General features: G+C 33.1%; 1 protein-coding gene across 1 annotated transcript; it reads right to left on the bottom strand.

Moving 5' to 3' along the window:
• Positions 1-1,719: 1,719 nt before the first annotated feature.
• Positions 1,720-3,116, bottom strand: LOC144572370 (transcription factor MYB36-like). The gene is made up of 3 exons (XM_078321922.1): positions 2,906-3,116; positions 2,489-2,618; positions 1,720-2,359 (listed from the first exon to the last, which is right to left on the bottom strand). The coding sequence occupies exons 1-3, from the start codon at positions 3,039-3,041 to the stop codon at positions 1,873-1,875; spliced, it is 753 nt and encodes a 250-aa protein (XP_078178048.1). The 5' UTR covers positions 3,042-3,116; the 3' UTR covers positions 1,720-1,872.
• Positions 3,117-17,289: the final 14,173 nt, after the last annotated feature.

Consider the following 17,289-nt stretch of genomic DNA (forward strand, 5'->3'; position numbering starts at 1 on the left):
AATAGTTTTTTTATTAAGCAGAAAAAATCAAAATAAAAAATATATCTTCTAACAAATTCAATTTCTTAACTAAATAATAAAACATTCAAATAAAAAATAAAATGTTTACTATAATATTCTTCTTATGATATAATTTATTTTATTAATTACATGTCACCTAACGAGTACGAAATAACCTTTATCCATACCCATATATCCATTTATCTAACGAAAAAAAAATCTTTATCCATATCCAACAAGTTAATAAATTTTTTTTTTATCTATATCCGTATTATCGAATACGATAAGGATAGAGTAAATAGGTAAATGGATGTGATTGACACCTCTAGTTCTAGGGCATTCTAGAAGAGAAATCGGATACAATTTGTATGAAGCTTTTGAAAAGTCCAAACCGAGCTGCATTCTAAGATCTCAATCATCACACGGGAGAACACCCCAACATATATGGTTGCTCGCACTGTACATGCACAGCAACTTTTTCTGACGCAAAGAGAGAAAGTCTTGACATGAATGCTACGTGCTTTTTTCGAAAGTGGAGAGCTAAAATTCGGCCAAGGCCTTATCTTGGACTTACTAACTAATTATAGAAGCGTGTCACATGTAAAACAAGTGTTAAAAAATCTTAATAATAATAAATATAAGTTATGTACGAATTAATAATTGTTTTGGTGGAGATGTGGTGCGTCATCGAACTTTATTGATGGGCAAGCTCCGAATGAGCTGTACAAAAAAATTTCTCTTCACAAAATTAGAATTAGCTAATTAATTGTACTGTCAACTAAGTAGGTGCATGCTGATTGCTGAGCTAGTAAACCGAAAGAATATTCGATCATTCCCTTTTTTGATCGTGTCAGAATTTCTATTAATGGTAACATTTTCTTTCTACATCCATGATCAGTTTGAGGTTATTCGTGACATAGTAGTTAAGTATATATTTTAGAGGATACTGACAATCATTAGTAAAAAAAATGTCTATTTTTTTTTAATTTCAACATGAAGTTCATTATTTTTTCGTTCTAAAATTCGTGCAGATCGAGCTCACTATTCGAATATATATATGATTCATTCTTTTTATGGATCAAAATCAGTGCCAGCACACTGAAAAGACCTCGATGATTTGCCCAAGTGAAATGATTACTTTTTTTAAAGATACAATAGAGGTCAAGCTTCTATATTATACTAATTAGAATTGGTTTCAAATGGTGTGGGTTTTTGAGTGACGAAATCTGGTAAAACAAAATAATAAAATAAAATTAGAACCCTGTATTTAAAATAATCAAATGCATGGTAATAAATCAAAGGTCTTAGTTATCATACAATTTATTAATCAATTAATCGCTTTAAAATTTGAAACCCATGAGTAGATCGTAAATTGGTAGTTTACATTCTCAATGTCTTAATATATATAAGAATATTGATTAATTAATTTTGTAGAATCAGTATATGAGAAGCTTCTACCTTATCAATCAATAGATAGTAGTAATAATAAAAAATAAGAAATATTTCTAAATCCATATTTATTTGGATGATAAATACAAAACGAAAAACAAAATTCAGTCTAATATAATTATTAAGAATGAGATCTCACTTGTTTTCTGTCTCCTTTTTACACGAGAAAAGAAAGAAAAATGGATGATTTTTGGGATTCTCTCTCTCTCTCTCTCTCTCTCTCTCTCTCTCTCACACACACACACACACACACACACACACAAAGCGACCGAAACCAACAAATTATTTTGCAAAAAAGCAATCCACTATCCATGCCGCATGTTGTGCTTGATTATTAGTTAATACAAATCGAAGGAATATCATAAACACAACAAACATAAATTAATTTACAGCAGTCGATTAAGGTACAAACAATTCTCTCTTTCATTGCATGCCAAGGTGCACTTGTTCATCCACCGGACCGCATATTTCTTGAAAACTTGGAGCCATGCTAGGATAGATCAGTTCACTAACCTCATTACTCCAATTGGGGATAATTTCTCCATATAGACCATCCAGGCCTTCCAACTTAACTTGGTTGAAATTGAACATTTCATCTAGCTCCGATGGGTAAGCTACTACCGACCCGATCAAACTGCTTGCCGCTGACATTTGATTGGATGCAATTTTGTGGTATTTCATGTTGATCTCGGACCAACTTGTGGTACTGCTCTGGCTCGAGCTTCCTTCGGTTGCCATAGAAATGTGAGAAAGGTTGTTGTTTGCATAATTCTTCTTATCTTCTTGCTTTACATTACGCATCTGATGCGGCAATTGTTTTCCGAGTAGCTTCTTCTTTAGCCTAGTGTTCCAGTAGTTCTTTATATCATTGTCAGTTCGACCTGGAAGTTGTGCTGCTATGATAGACCACCTGTGTATATATATATACATTTTTGGAATGAATGATCATAATTATATGAAACTATTAATCATAGGAGATTAACACCATTAATTATATAACAATATCGCAAACAAATATCAAGAAAAGCAATTGACTAACCTACTGCCGATGCTAATGTATAGGCTTAGAATGATTCTATCTTCTTCTTCAGAGAAACCACCATGCTTTATGTTTGGCCGAAGATAATTCAACCAGCGGAGACGACAACTCTTACCACATCTCTTAAGTCCTGATAAATTAGATTGCAATTTGCAATGAATACTCAACATAACTCAAAAAGTGTATTTAGGAGATAGATTGTTTAATCGGTTGCAAGCTAGTTGACATGCTTAATTGTTTCTGGTGCATTTTCCCCCAATTTTGCTACTTCCCCCTTTTTTTTCATCCAGCTTAAATTAAATCCTTGACTAAATTCCCTCAAAATGCTGGACTTGAATCAAGCCTTCGTCAGTTTCCAGAAAATATAAAAAGAAAGAAAGAAATAATAACTAAATTGATAAAACTACATATATATACCTATCTTCTGAGGGAGTGCAATCCAATTACCCCCGGTACCATGTTGTTCGATATAAGATTTGAGCTTTGCATCCTCTTCAGGAGACCATGGTCCTTTCTTGACATTAGCTTTGTCACAACAAGGGGCTCTTCCCATGTTTGACGGAGGATAGAGTATTAATTTGAGTTGAAGAGAAAGGGTTTAAGGGAGGAAGCTGAGAGTAAATAAGGAGGAAGAGAAGAAGAGGACGTCTGTCAATATATTTAAGTTTATTGTTTTTTTCCTAAAATGAAAATTATATGTCTAGTTGTCTCTCTTGGACTAGAGTAGAAATTCTATCATAGCGCCATCACCACCGGGGGCCCTACCACAGTTATATGTTTGCTCCTGTTACTAGTTATAGCAATAATTATTTTTGCTGATAAGATAATTACAGGAATCGAGTAATTGAGTGGACTTGAGGGTGGTTTAATTAGATAATTGCAGCTTGAGATATTCAGAATCAACTCAGGATGATATGTACCATGATCAGCCAAAATAGTTGGTGACAAGCAGTATCTTTTTAAATAAATTGTACTAATGTATTGCCACAAATCATATATATATGCTATACTTCCGATTGAGCAGTCAGTATCGATCCCATTTGTTTTACTGAAGAACACATAATGTACTGTAATAATAAAGCGTATTTTAATACGTACAATATACGTACGTACATTTGCTAAAATAGATTCACTTTTGGTGCAGATCAATGTACATATTGGATTTAGATCGAGGATTGATATCGTTGGCTACATCACAATCCTTTGCCAGAAATTAGAACACAAGTAGTTGTTGACATTCAGAGCTCCCTGATATATATATTTAGCAGAACAGAGTGCAGCCTATAATAATTTAAATATTACATGCAGCCAGATTGGAGTCAAGGCTTGATGTTTAAAATTATGGCATTAGTAGCGGTCAATTACTTGCAATCTATCGGTACTGATGATTATGAAATGAAACTGGATCAATTAATGACCAATCAAGTTACTGTGCTAGTCGCTACTAGCTATATACGTACGCTCCTGCACAAATTTTACAATTAATATTGCAATTACATGAAATTTTCTTTTGCTATATATATTACATTTTTTTTGCCACATAATCCGTTAATTAGCAAACATAAATTGTTTCACCTGCAAAATACTTCAAAGTAATAAATGATCGATTTCGCAGAAGGTATTTTTTTTTTTAATACCAAGCAGTGGCTGCCCGGTTTTGCATTAAGAAAATGAAAGAAGAGTACACAGCCTTTAGCAATTATTACAGATCCATAATCCGCTCACTAACCTACCTGTACTCTACTTAGTAGAGAGAAAAACCTACACAACAGACCAACAGCTTCACTAAACAAACACAATCAAATAAAATTAAAGACTGTGTAGCTATGTTTGTATTAACCTCTCTGTCTGTTTCTCTGTACAGGAATTTTCCCACAACGTTGCCGATTTCGCAGAAGGTAGAGGATGAACAAATGTAGTTTATGTAAGTAATAATAGAAACTGTTGCAACGATATATATGCAACAATATTAAAACTTCAAATTACATAACTTTCCACTATAATTCATAAATATTATATTTATTCATCTACATTTGAAGAACTCTCAGAATAATCCAATTCAAGTATACACGCATGTTGTCCTCCGTGTGGAAGGTCACACCGTTTATTTTATTAATATCCAACATTAAATAAAAAATTACAAAAAAGCCAACATTTTTGGAGAATTTTAAAAAATGTCCAAACTGGCGAAGATTCTTGACTTTTCTTTTTCTTTCAGGTCCTGAAAGAAGAAGGAACACCGGCGGTTCTGTAATATATTATTTTTATGGAAGCAGCTAACAGTCCTCCAACTCCAGTCCCCCAAAAATCCTCAGATATTTTCAACTAATTCTGTAAACATCAATACTAAATCCTGTAAACATCAACACTAAATCCTGTAAACTAATTCAACAAATCTTGTCAACATAAAAACGCGTGAAAGCTGTTAAAAACGCATGACAACTCTTAAAAATGCGTGAAAGCTGTTAAAAACGCGTGACAGCTATTGGGGACCATCTTCTGTGAACATACACATAGTATCCTGTGAACATACACATATTATCCTGTAAACATACACATATTATCCTGTAAACATACACATATTATCCTATAAACATACACATATTATCCTGTAAACATGCATATTGTACTTGAAATTATGGTAGTTGAAATTATGACAGTTGTGGCAGTTGAAAGCGCGTCAGAACTAAGCTAAAAATGGAAGGCTTTTATACACGGGGATTTTCGGGAGACTGTAGCCCGGGGGACGTTACCTTTTCTCTTTTTATTTTATTTTATTTTACATTCTGCTATAGAGCCGAACATTAAATATTTCATTTCTGAATTTTCTATTTTAATTAAATAGAAGATGTTATGATTTTTTTTTTCCATTGAAATATTAAAAGTATTTTTATATTTCTTTGAAAATAGATAGAATATGTAGAATTGAATTTACCAGGAAGATTGCGACGAGTAATCCAAATCAACATTTTTCAATTATCATTTTTTGCGGCTGTAAGAAAAATTAAAATATTTATTTGTGTGTTACTAGAAAAAAAAATTAGATTTGAGTTATTTGATTCCAGTTAAAAACGTCACTTTTAGATTAGTAAAGAAATTGTCGTGGTTCTTCTAGTACATTCAAATTCTAAGGTACTCTATCGATTTTCCTAAAAGATATATTTTATTTTTTATATTTTACTACAGAAATAGAAGGAGTGTCTTACAATTTGAATATACTAGAAGGACCACGATAACTTCTTTATTTATCCATAAATAACTTTTGAACTGGAATCAATAACTCAGATCCAAAATATTTTTATTTTTTTTTCAATAACACACAATGAAATATTAAAATTTTTCTTACAACTGCAAAAAATTCTGACTGAAAAATGTTGATCTGAGTTATTTGTCACAGTCTTTCTAGTAAATTCAATTATATGGTATTTCATCTATTTTCAAAGAAATATAAAAATATTTCTAATATCTCAATAGAAAAAAAAAATCATAACGTCTTCTATTTAATTAAAATAGACAAATCACAAATGAAACATTTAATCTTCGGCTCTGTACCTGGATGTCAAATAAAAACAAATATTACACAACCGTCAGGATTTTCGGCGGTTTGGACATTTTTAAGAATCCTCAAAAATCTTGGATATTTTTGTAATTTTATTTATTTATTTGTGAATATTAATAAAAAAAAACTAGAAGTCTATATTTTCAAAATCAAGTTAATTTTTTTTGTAAATATTAAATAATTTGGTATTAAATAGTTTGTTGACTTAACCTCTAATCTTTACTCAAATATATACACATACGCAAATGCACACATTCATATACGTCTGAAAAGTTTTTAGTAACAATTAAGATATTTTCTACTAAGATTTTCAAAAAAAAAAACAATTAAGATATTTTTTATTTACAGTGAGGATGTTTTGGCTTGTGATGTGCTCAATTATTATCAGCTCTAGCTTGAGCAAGAAAACAAAATAATAACTTACAAAGTTGTAAGATCATGGAAGAACTGAAAGAAACAATCTGACATGTATGTTTAAACTGCTAAAAAGGAATCGAAGGATGTGAAGTTCCAAACTCCATAAAATCAAGCAAAGGCCCCACATCATTAAATGACTCTTGTTGTGGTCTCGGAAAATGTCTTGTTCCGTTTATGTTGAGTGCATCCATGGTTATTAAATTATGTTGGTACCATTCATCAACAGTGCAAATAATTGTTAGGTAATAGTTGACAATGTGTAAAAAAAAAAATATATATATGTATATTTATCTTACTTCCAATTTTATGATTCAAGGTAAAGCAAGTACAGGGCTACAAGCAGTTCAATCATTAAATGTAGTGTCAATTTCTGACTGTATCTTTTTTAATATATCGTATATCTATAAACACTAAGTTTTTTTCATCAAATGTTCACTAAAAATGTGACCGTATAATTGTATATTTTTTAAAAATAATGTTCTTAATAGCGAAAATTTACAACTTCTCGACATGCCCAATGAGGCTCGGAATTAAAAACGATGTGTTTCAACTAATTCGTCTTTCAACGCTTTCAATACCCCCTCAATACTTCCGATCATTTTGAAAGTATCTTATTCAAAACCGGAATATATATATATATATATATATATATAGTATCATATACGTGCGTTGCAACGGAGATATATTATAAGAAACAAATATATTAATAAAAAATAATAATTACTAAAAATCAAGACACATGTTAATAAAAAATTTATATGATTTTATATTTTTAATTAACTTTAATCGTGATATCTGATAACAATTTGATGATGTGATGATTCTTTATTTTTAAGTACCAATGATATTAAATAATAGCTCGATTCGAATCTAATATCAAATATCATACAAACAATTCAATATCAACATATAATATGATATCAAAAAACATAAATAAAAAGTGTTATCGTGTGTATGTATAGGGGTGGCAATGAACCGAACCGAACCGAACTTACCTTAGGTTTGAGTTTGGTTTGAATTAATTTCGAACCGAACCTGGTTTGATTTGTTTCGAACCGAACCCATTTCGAATCGAATTAATTGCGAACTACACATTTTTCGAATCGAACCCGAACCGAATCACAAACTAAATCATTTTTAGCAGCCCTAGTTATACCGGTAGTTTATACATTAATTTTTTCTCGCGAGACAAAATTAACATGATTTCCTTTTACCGGTATGAACTATGAAATAAGTGTTTTTAAGTTGAAAATTGTTCATGAAAAAATACATCAGAGATGGCTTTCCTGGTATGAACTATAAGAGACGACCGAAGAGAGAGGAGAGACAGTCATCTAGGCCGGAGAGACAGCCAGTCGTCGAGAGTGTCAGCTAGATTTTAGAGCTAGAGGGAGAGTGAGTTAGGGAGAGGTGGAGAGAGAACTAGGTTATTGAGATTTGAGAGCGAGGGAGTGTCGGCTAAGTTAAATTATGACTCTCTATTTTGGATTTTAATTTCATCAGGTAAATGGATGGCCGGTGATTTTATGAGATTCGAACCACAAAAAAATCACGAACCTATTTCGATCGAACCAGGCTAGGTTTGAGTTTGGTTTGAATTAATTCCGAACCGAACTTGGTTTGGTTCGTTTCAATTCGAACCCATTTCGAATCAAATTAAACTCAAATCAAACCCGAATCAAACCCGAATCGAATCACGAACCTCGAATTTTTTTGCCAGCCCTATGTATGTATATGATATATATATATATATATACACACACGAGATGGGCTATGGTGCATTGCAATGCATAGGCCCCTTGTGCATTGGACCATAAATCATCGATTTAAAGTCCAAATGACCGATCCAAGCCGTTCATCTTATTCTCCATATTAATATGTGCTTGGAGACCAAATTTTACATTTTTTGGAATTTTTTTACTATTTTTTTAGATTTATTGAAAATCTGAAAATCTGTGTGAACAGTAAAAATTCCTAGACCATCAGATCAGCGATTTTCAAAGTGGCTTAATAAATAGTAAAAAAATTCCAAAAAATATAAAATTTGGTCTCCAAGCACATATTAGTATGGAGAATAAGATGAACGGCTTGGATCGGTCATTTGGACTTTGAATCGATGATTTATGGTCCAATGCACAAGGGTGCCTATGCATTGCAATGCACCATAGCCCATCTCATATACACACACATATTATAAGAGAAATATATATTCACACACACGTTCCAATTTATATTCTTCTTTGTTTCCAATTTAGATTATTCTTCTTCTTTGTTTCCAATTTAGAATATATATACACACACACACATTTATATATTCTATATTGAAAATATATTCTAACACACCAATATGTATAGAAACAAAGGAAGAGAAATAAGGAAATAAAAAAAAATTGATTTCCATTGTGATCCGTATAGAAACGAATAAGAAGTAAGGAAATAAAGAAATAAGAAAATAGAAGGTGGAGTCTTCTCAATTGAAGAAGAGATATATAAAAACAAAGAAATAAGGAAACAGATAAATATATCGCTAAATTTCAGAATTTGTTTAATTTTAATTGTAACGTATCGTGTGGCAGCACATGTAGTGAGTATGTTTTTAACTAAATTTAGACTTCTATACATAAAACAGATGCATTTAATCAAAAGAAGACAAATTATGTAATTGGAGGGTTGAGATCAAATCCAAAGTTTCATCTTTCAATCGTAGCCGTTGACGGATCGGACACTCAACATGCTTAATAATAGAATGGAGATATATTTTAATTCATTCGGTTTCTAGTAAATTAATTAAATATTACGCGCTACAATTGAAACTAATAAGACTTTTTATATTCAATATTATCTATTCATACTGGCTATATATGGATTTTTTTTATTGGTATGGATTATACTGGTCATGGATTCACCTTATTTATTCATATCGACCATGTATTTCCTATGGATATGGACTGAAAAGTTGGAATTTGCTATAAGAAGTATGCAAAACATGCATATCGTTTGCAGATGACACCTTTTTGCTCTAGCCAACAACTCAGCAGTTGCAATTCCAGAAGGTCATTCTGATCATCTTCCATGACATGTCAGGTTTAAGAATCAACCTTCGTAAGTTAGAATTTCTGATTACATCAGCACAAGTGGAAGATGATAAAATGACGTATGTATAGATTTTCTAATGATATATTGTCAAATTATTAAAAAAATATAAACATAGCACTCCCAAGAAACTTCCTTCCCTCTCATGTTTTATTTCATTCAAGAAGAAAATTATAAAATGTTATTTTCTAACATGTACATAGAGATGGGCCGCAGTCTCTCATATAGCATGTCAAGTTATTTCTTTAATCTAGAATTGTTTAAATATTATATTAATTGTCAAGATATAACATTTAGTGGAAACTAAATATTCTGTTGCATTTTTCGCTAATTCTCTTATGATCTTCTTTGATTCACGGTAACACTCCCCCTCAAGTTGGTATGTAGATGTTCTTCATACCCAACTTGTTAAGTGAATCATGAAAGATGGTGTTGCAGACCTTTTTGTCAATATGTCTGCAAGTTGATCCTCGGTTCTCACAAAAGGAATGTTGATGACCTCCTCTAGATTTTGTCTGATAAAATATATGTCAACTTCTATATGCTTGGTATGATCATGTTGCACAGGATTATGAGATATGACAATTGCAGTCTTATTGTCACAGAAAAGCTTTATTTCTTCTTCGGGTTTAAATTCAAGTTCACCCATAATTTTTCTCACCCATATTAGCTCCTGTAGCCCTTTTGCAATGCCTCTAAATTATGCCTCAGCGCTAGACACTACTACTACATTTTGTTTCTTACTTCTCCGTGTCACTAAGTTTCCTCCAACAAATGTAAAGTATTCAAAAGTGGATTCTGATCAGTCATATCACCTACCCAAGCCGAGTCGTGTACCCCTCAATTCTTAGATGCTCATTTTTCTTAAAGTAAATATCTCTTCCAGGTGCCCCTTTCAGATATCTAAGAATTCAAAAGTAGCTTCCATGTATTGTTCACTAGGAGTATGCATGAACTGGCCACTTACCGCGTATGAAATATGCAATCTGGTATGTGACAAATAAATAAATTTACCCACTAATCTTTGGTACGTTTCTTTATTTGCTAGTACTTAGTTGGAGAAGTCGCCCAACTTGACATTTTGTACAACTGGTGTATCTACTGGTTTGCAATCAAGCATCCCAGTTTCAGCAAGTCTAACACATATTTACATTGAGACAAGGATATACCTTCCTGAGTTCGTGTAACTTCAATTCCAAGGAAGTACTTTAGTCCTCCTAAGTTTTTCATTTCAAATTCCTAAGATAGCCTTTCTTCTAGGCTTTTGATCCTATCTGGTCATCCCCTATGATTATCATGTCATCAACATAAATAATCAGAATTGTTATCTTCCCTTGTCTTTTCCTGTAAAATAGAGCATGGTCATAATCACTTTGAGAATATCCATATCCTTTCATCACATTACAAAATCTCCCAAACCATGCTCTGAGAGACTATTTCAGTCCATATAGTGCCTTCTCCAATTTACACACCAGAGATTGAGAACCTGAGTAACTATATCTAGGTGGAATATCCATGTAAATTTTCTCCTCAAGATCATCATGAAGAAATGCATTTTTTACATCAAACTGATATAAGGCCCAATTAAGATTAGTTGCAAGAGACAACAAAATTCTGACAGTATTCAACTTAGCAACTGGTGAGAAAGTTTCTTGAAAATCAATATCATATGTTTGGGTAAATCCTTTTGCAACCAATCTGGCTTTGTAACGATCTATTAAACCAGTTGGACCATATTTAACAATAAACACCCACTTACATCCCACTGTCTTTTTGCCTTTGGGCAAATCGACCAATTTCCATGTGCAGCTCTTTTCCAGTGCCTCAATTTCAACTTGCATTGCTTATCTCCATTTTGGATCACTCATGGCTTCTTCCAGGTTTTTAGGTATCTAAACAGAAGCTAGAGTTTTATCAAATTCCTTCAAGGGGTTAGAAAGATGGCCTGTTGAGACAAAATTTTTGGTTGCATAGTTTCCTTCACTGCTTTCATCGGGACGATACCTCTTAGAAGCTTGACCTTGGTTATGCCTATATGGTAACCTGAATTCAGAATTAGAACTTGTAATTTTAGAGTTTTGAGCACGTACCTCTCTTTCAAGAGATTGACCATGTTGTGGTTGAGGAGACTGTATCATTTGTTCCTGCTCCTTGTTGTCGTAGATTGTAAGGTCAATCCACATATTAATTCCATCTTCTGACTCTACATTAGTCGACGCACTGATGGGTCAAAATCAGAGCTAATAATATTTATAACCCTAATTATCTACTCTAGTATCGATTCACAAGTGTATGAATCAATTCGTATAGTATAGATCGGGATGTCGATCCACAAGGATGGTGTATTAAGAGATATAACCGCAAATCAAGTCTAGGTTATTGATTCTTTTAGGTTAGTTTGGTTGTTTATTTGATTGATTAATTGATTGGTTGGTTGGTTATTTGTTTAGTTGTAATGTTCAGTTACAACAATGCAGTAAGTAATTTTATTTAGAAGATGGGATTTTGAGGAATTCAAACTTTCTACCATTCAAACTCATTTAATCTAAGTTCTGGTTAAGTGAGCAATCACACGTGGTTCTGTCACCATCTGTATGCTACTGCGTAAATCTGTCAAGTATAGTTAATCAATTGCATGCGGTTCTATCACCATCCGCATGCTACTGCGTAAACCGTACACGACTAGTTTTCACTGCAGTCAGAATCACACACGCCCTATACTGGTATCAAATGCAATCTGAGAGTGCTAATCCTGTTCTAGTGTTAATCATTGTTACGCTTATAACACCCTAATTGAATAAGACTGGTAAGGGGATGATACCCTGTCCTAACCCTAAGCAATTGTATAAAATTAATGATAAGTCTCAATTATTAAGACTAGAAAGGTTCAAGTTCACAGTTACGTCCTTCCTATACGTCTTTAATAATAATAACAATTAAGATTACTCCACTATCAGTTTATAGAACGTGACGTTCGTCTACAAATCTATATTCCAATAGGTTTCTAACTAAAGTTCGGATCATAAGAGATCAACAATTACGTCTCTTTCTCTATTTGGATCTAAGATGATTGTACCTTATACCTATTGGTCAACCTTATACGCATACCATGAAGTACACATCTTCATGTGTTTCGAGGCTAGAATGCACCAAGTTAGGTAGCGATACAAAGAGTAAATCTCAAAAAGAATTCAGATCATAAGCAAATGATAAATATAAATAAACCTTAGATTAAACTCATAAGAATTCAAGATTACATGTCTTTACTCTAGAAAAGGGTTGCTTAGCTGCTCATAGCGGGTTCAACAACAAAAGAGACGAAAGACATGAAGAAAGAGAACAATAGAGAGAGATGGAAAGAGTACACCTATGCTATCTTTTCTCTCATGCACACTATCTTCAGATCTTGCATCTTTCTTCTCTTCTAATAGAGACTTCGCTATTTTTACTATTCCATCGTTATATAGCCTCCATAACACCTTGTTTGGATGGAGAGTACAGGAAGGGAGGGAATGGAAAGAAACAAAAATTTTCCGTTGAATCGTGTTTGGTTGATAAAATTATATTGGAGGTGAAAGGTACATGAGGTGAAAGGTTTAACCTTTTATCATTATAATTAATAGAATCGGTTTCCCTTCCAAATTAGGGTGTAACGAATAGAAAGAAATTTTGTTACAAATATTTTTAGAAAAAAATGATACAAATGCCCAACCATATATCTTATATATATATAATTCTCATACAATATTTTTTCCTCAAACCTACAACAGTCACCGAATTTCTCATTAACCTTCAAAACTTTAATCAACCAAATAAGAAATAAGACGGAAAGGAAAGTTAAATTTATTTTCTCTCATTAATTATCCAAACACGAAGAGGTTAAATATGTTAATCTTCCTTTCTATTACATTTCATTCCCTTCTATTCTTTACCTCCCATTCCTTCCTCTACTCTCCATCCAAACAGGGTGTAAGAAAAACCCTAGTTCTAACCTAATATTTGATAGGGGTCAAATAAGTCACTATTTTCCCTATCACTTAGCCTATATTTTTGTCATTTATCGAGTTATAATTACTTATTTTATAAAGAATCAAATTCATTTTTGTTATTTCACTTGATTTTAGAGAATTGCATATTTTCAATTATATTGGAGCAAAAACAGGCATAAAACACTCAATTCTGACATCTCAGCCTCAGGCGCATGGATGCCTTCATCCGCATGCTACTTGGAAGAGCTATCGCAGGAGGTTATAACTGCCCGTATGGATCTCAGCCAAACCGCATGCTATTCCGGTATCCGCACGTGAAAACTACCATAACAGCAATTACAGATCTAACTTTCCAACCAAGGCCTATTTAAGCAAATTGCGGCTTGGGAAGAAGACACTCTCAAATCTCTGGAACCACAGAAGAATATACACATCTGAGGGCACTTAGAACTAGGGTTTCACTCTAGTGGAGGCTATGCAAAGGATAAATCAATAAGGAATGACAAGGTCTCTACTAGAAGACGAGGAAGGAACAAGGCGTAAAGACGGCGTGCATGAGATAAGGAGCAGCATAGGTGTTCTCCCTCCATCTCTCTCTATTGCTCTCCCTCTTTATGTACTTTTTTTCTTTTGTTGTTGAACCCGCCATGAGCGGCTAAGCAACCTTATTCTAGGGTGAAGATATGTAATCTTGAATTCTTATGAATTTAATCTAATGGTTCATTTATATTATCTTTGCACTATGATCTGAATTCTTACTGAGATTTTATGCCTTATGTTCTTGTTTATTGTTTGCTTAAAGTGACCTCGTATGCGTGGAGTACATAATCCACTCATACCTAATTGGGGTTAACCAATATTCGAAGAATATAAGTTATCTTAAATACAAGTAGAATAGACTAACCGATTGACCGCTTGTATTCGACAGTAGAGTAAACATTAGGGTTATAAATATTATTAGCATTTATTTTGCCCCTATCAATATTCTATGGTGAATTCTATGCTCTCTAGTGTGGAATGATGAATCGTAGTACATAGATATGTTATCTCTTCGGTAAGATGCATATATAGGCCTTGGTTGGCAAGTTAGAGCTGTAACCGCTGTTTTGGTTGTTTCTGGCAATTGTATGTGCTGATGCCTGAGTTGCATGTGGTTCATGGATAAATCACACATATGGCATAACTTTCTTCGCGGCAGCTCTCGAGGTCGCATGCATATGAGGGCATCCGCACATCCTGGGTTTAAGTGTTTGAATTGCCTCGTTTTATGCTTGATTTAGCCTAAATAACACTGAAAATATGTAATTCTCCATAATCAAGTAAAATAACAAAAATGAATCTGTATCTATAGACAATGAGTAATTGTAATTTGATAAATGACAATATTTTAGCTCAAGTAATAGGGAAAATCACTACTAATTTTACTCCTATCATGCACTTGGTTCTTAAACAAGGTTAAGAGGAACATGAGATGGGCTCAGATTAGTAGGGTCGGATGGTAAACCCGAAATGGGTTCAGCAGCAGATGAACTCAGCACTGTTGAGAGATCAATTGTAGGCACATATGGTATACTAGGATGACCCACTATATTTGGTGTACTCAACAATAATGAGGGATCAGTTGGACCCAGATCCATAAGAATCGGATCAGATGGAATCGTATGATGGTCAGCGATATTATGATCAAGAGGTGAAGAAATTTCATTCATGTTGAACTAGGATTCATCCTCTGATAAATTCTCCCCCTAAGGAGGAATTATTTCCTTTGTGAAAAAACCTTCATTTTCAATCAATGTCACATCCATTGTAGTATATAACTTTTTGGAGACAAGATTTAAATATTTATACCCCTTTTGATTTGGATCATATCCCACAAATACACATTTTTCTACACAAGGTTCTAACTTTGATTGTTAGTGTTTTTGTATATGGACATCTGCTACACATCCAAAATCTTTTGGTGAAATGTTGAGGACAAAAGGAATTTGAGCATATGATGAGAGAGCTTGAAAGGGTGTTTGGTAATCTAGTACAAACGATAACATGCCGTTAATTGGATAAACTACAACTACATGATCCCAATAGATTTGTGGAACATCATACCCAAGTAACATTTACCGGGTTGTTTCTAAGACATGTCTATTTTTTCGTTCTGCTATTCTATTTTGTTGTGGGGTTCCTACACAACTTGTTTCATATAGAATCCCTTGAGTATTAACAAATTCTCGAAATGTTTTATTCACAAATTCACCCCATTATCATTTCTCAAGTACTTGATATTTTTATCAAAGTGGTTTTTGACCATATTAAAAAATGATTTGAACACCTGTGATACTTCATCTCTTTTTTTAAGCACATACAACCAGTGTTGTAAAATGCGGTTGCATGAACCGCATATGCTTATGCAGTGGTTTTTCGCATATAAAATCTCAACCAGTCAAGTTCATGCAGTTTTGATTATATGCAGACTTGAAAAAAAATCTTTTTTTTGCATTGGAGGAGATTAGAACCTATAACCTTTATAATATTATAAAAAAAAACACAAAGTACTAGACTAAACAAGTCTTTAGATATAAATTAGTTTTATTTTATCTATATTTCTTTAACAAAGCATAGTAAAACTGCATATGTACTTCCACATACAAATCTGCATATGCAGTTGGCAGTGGCCTTCTGCATGCATTAACAAAACCATATTTTACAACACTGCATACAACCATGTCATTCTAGTACAATTGTCACCAAACAAAACAAACCACCTATTTCCAATAGATGAATTAACCAGGGAGGGACCCCAAACACCTGAGTAAATCAAGTCAAAAGGTATGGTTTTTTTTTGTTCATGGTTTTAGAAAAATGAGCACGGTGACTTTTGATTTAATACAAACATCACAAATAAATGTTTCATTTTCACAACCAACAAATAAACTTGGATAAAGTTTTTTTAAATACCTGAAAGATGGAGCCCCTAAACGCTTATGGCACATCCAAATATGAGATTTCTGATTCAAAGGTGAACTTGTAGTCAGCTGAGGCTTTCTAGCAACCATGTCATTCAAATGATACAGCCCACTGTTGGGTTTTTGACGATTCAAACCCATTGATTTAGCTTAAGGTGCGGAAATAGTAAAACAAAAAATTTTACATCTACCTTAAGCTACGGATTAAATGAATCAGGAAGATCCATTTAATCCTATTTACAGATCTACTCCATAATTGATTTTCTAAAGCTTTAAATCTATTTATCAATTAAATAGATTAATATAACATGTTTATACCTTGTTTCCAAATCACAGTTGGAATGCAGACCGAGCGAGAAGAGCTACACCAGGGAAGGAATCGACTCGGAGTATCACACGTGTGATACCTCTATCGGTTATCCACTAGGACTAACCAAAGAGCAGTTTATTTCTTCTGCCAGAAATACCGTAAACCGCGGAATTCTGTAGAAACACTATTCACCAAAAAGGGACAGATTAAATATATTTAAGACTCCAAGTTATTTCGTTTCACTTAAAAGCAAAACAAGAAATACCGCAGAGTTTGCAAAAATATATTTTTCCGAATCTCGTAATAAACGAAACCGGGGAAGAGAGAAAAACCGATTAAAGAAGTAATCAGATTAACACGTGAATTAGTAAGTTTTCTCTCTACCCTCACCCCTCTATTTATAGTATTTTGAGGAGGTTCGCAAAAGACCGAAATACCCCTCAAAACAAATCTATTTACCAAAATACCTTGAC

This window comes from Carex rostrata, chromosome 20 (genome assembly GCF_964058835.1).
Source record: "Carex rostrata chromosome 20, lpCarRost1.2, whole genome shotgun sequence".
Lineage (NCBI taxonomy): Eukaryota > Viridiplantae > Streptophyta > Magnoliopsida > Poales > Cyperaceae > Carex > Carex rostrata.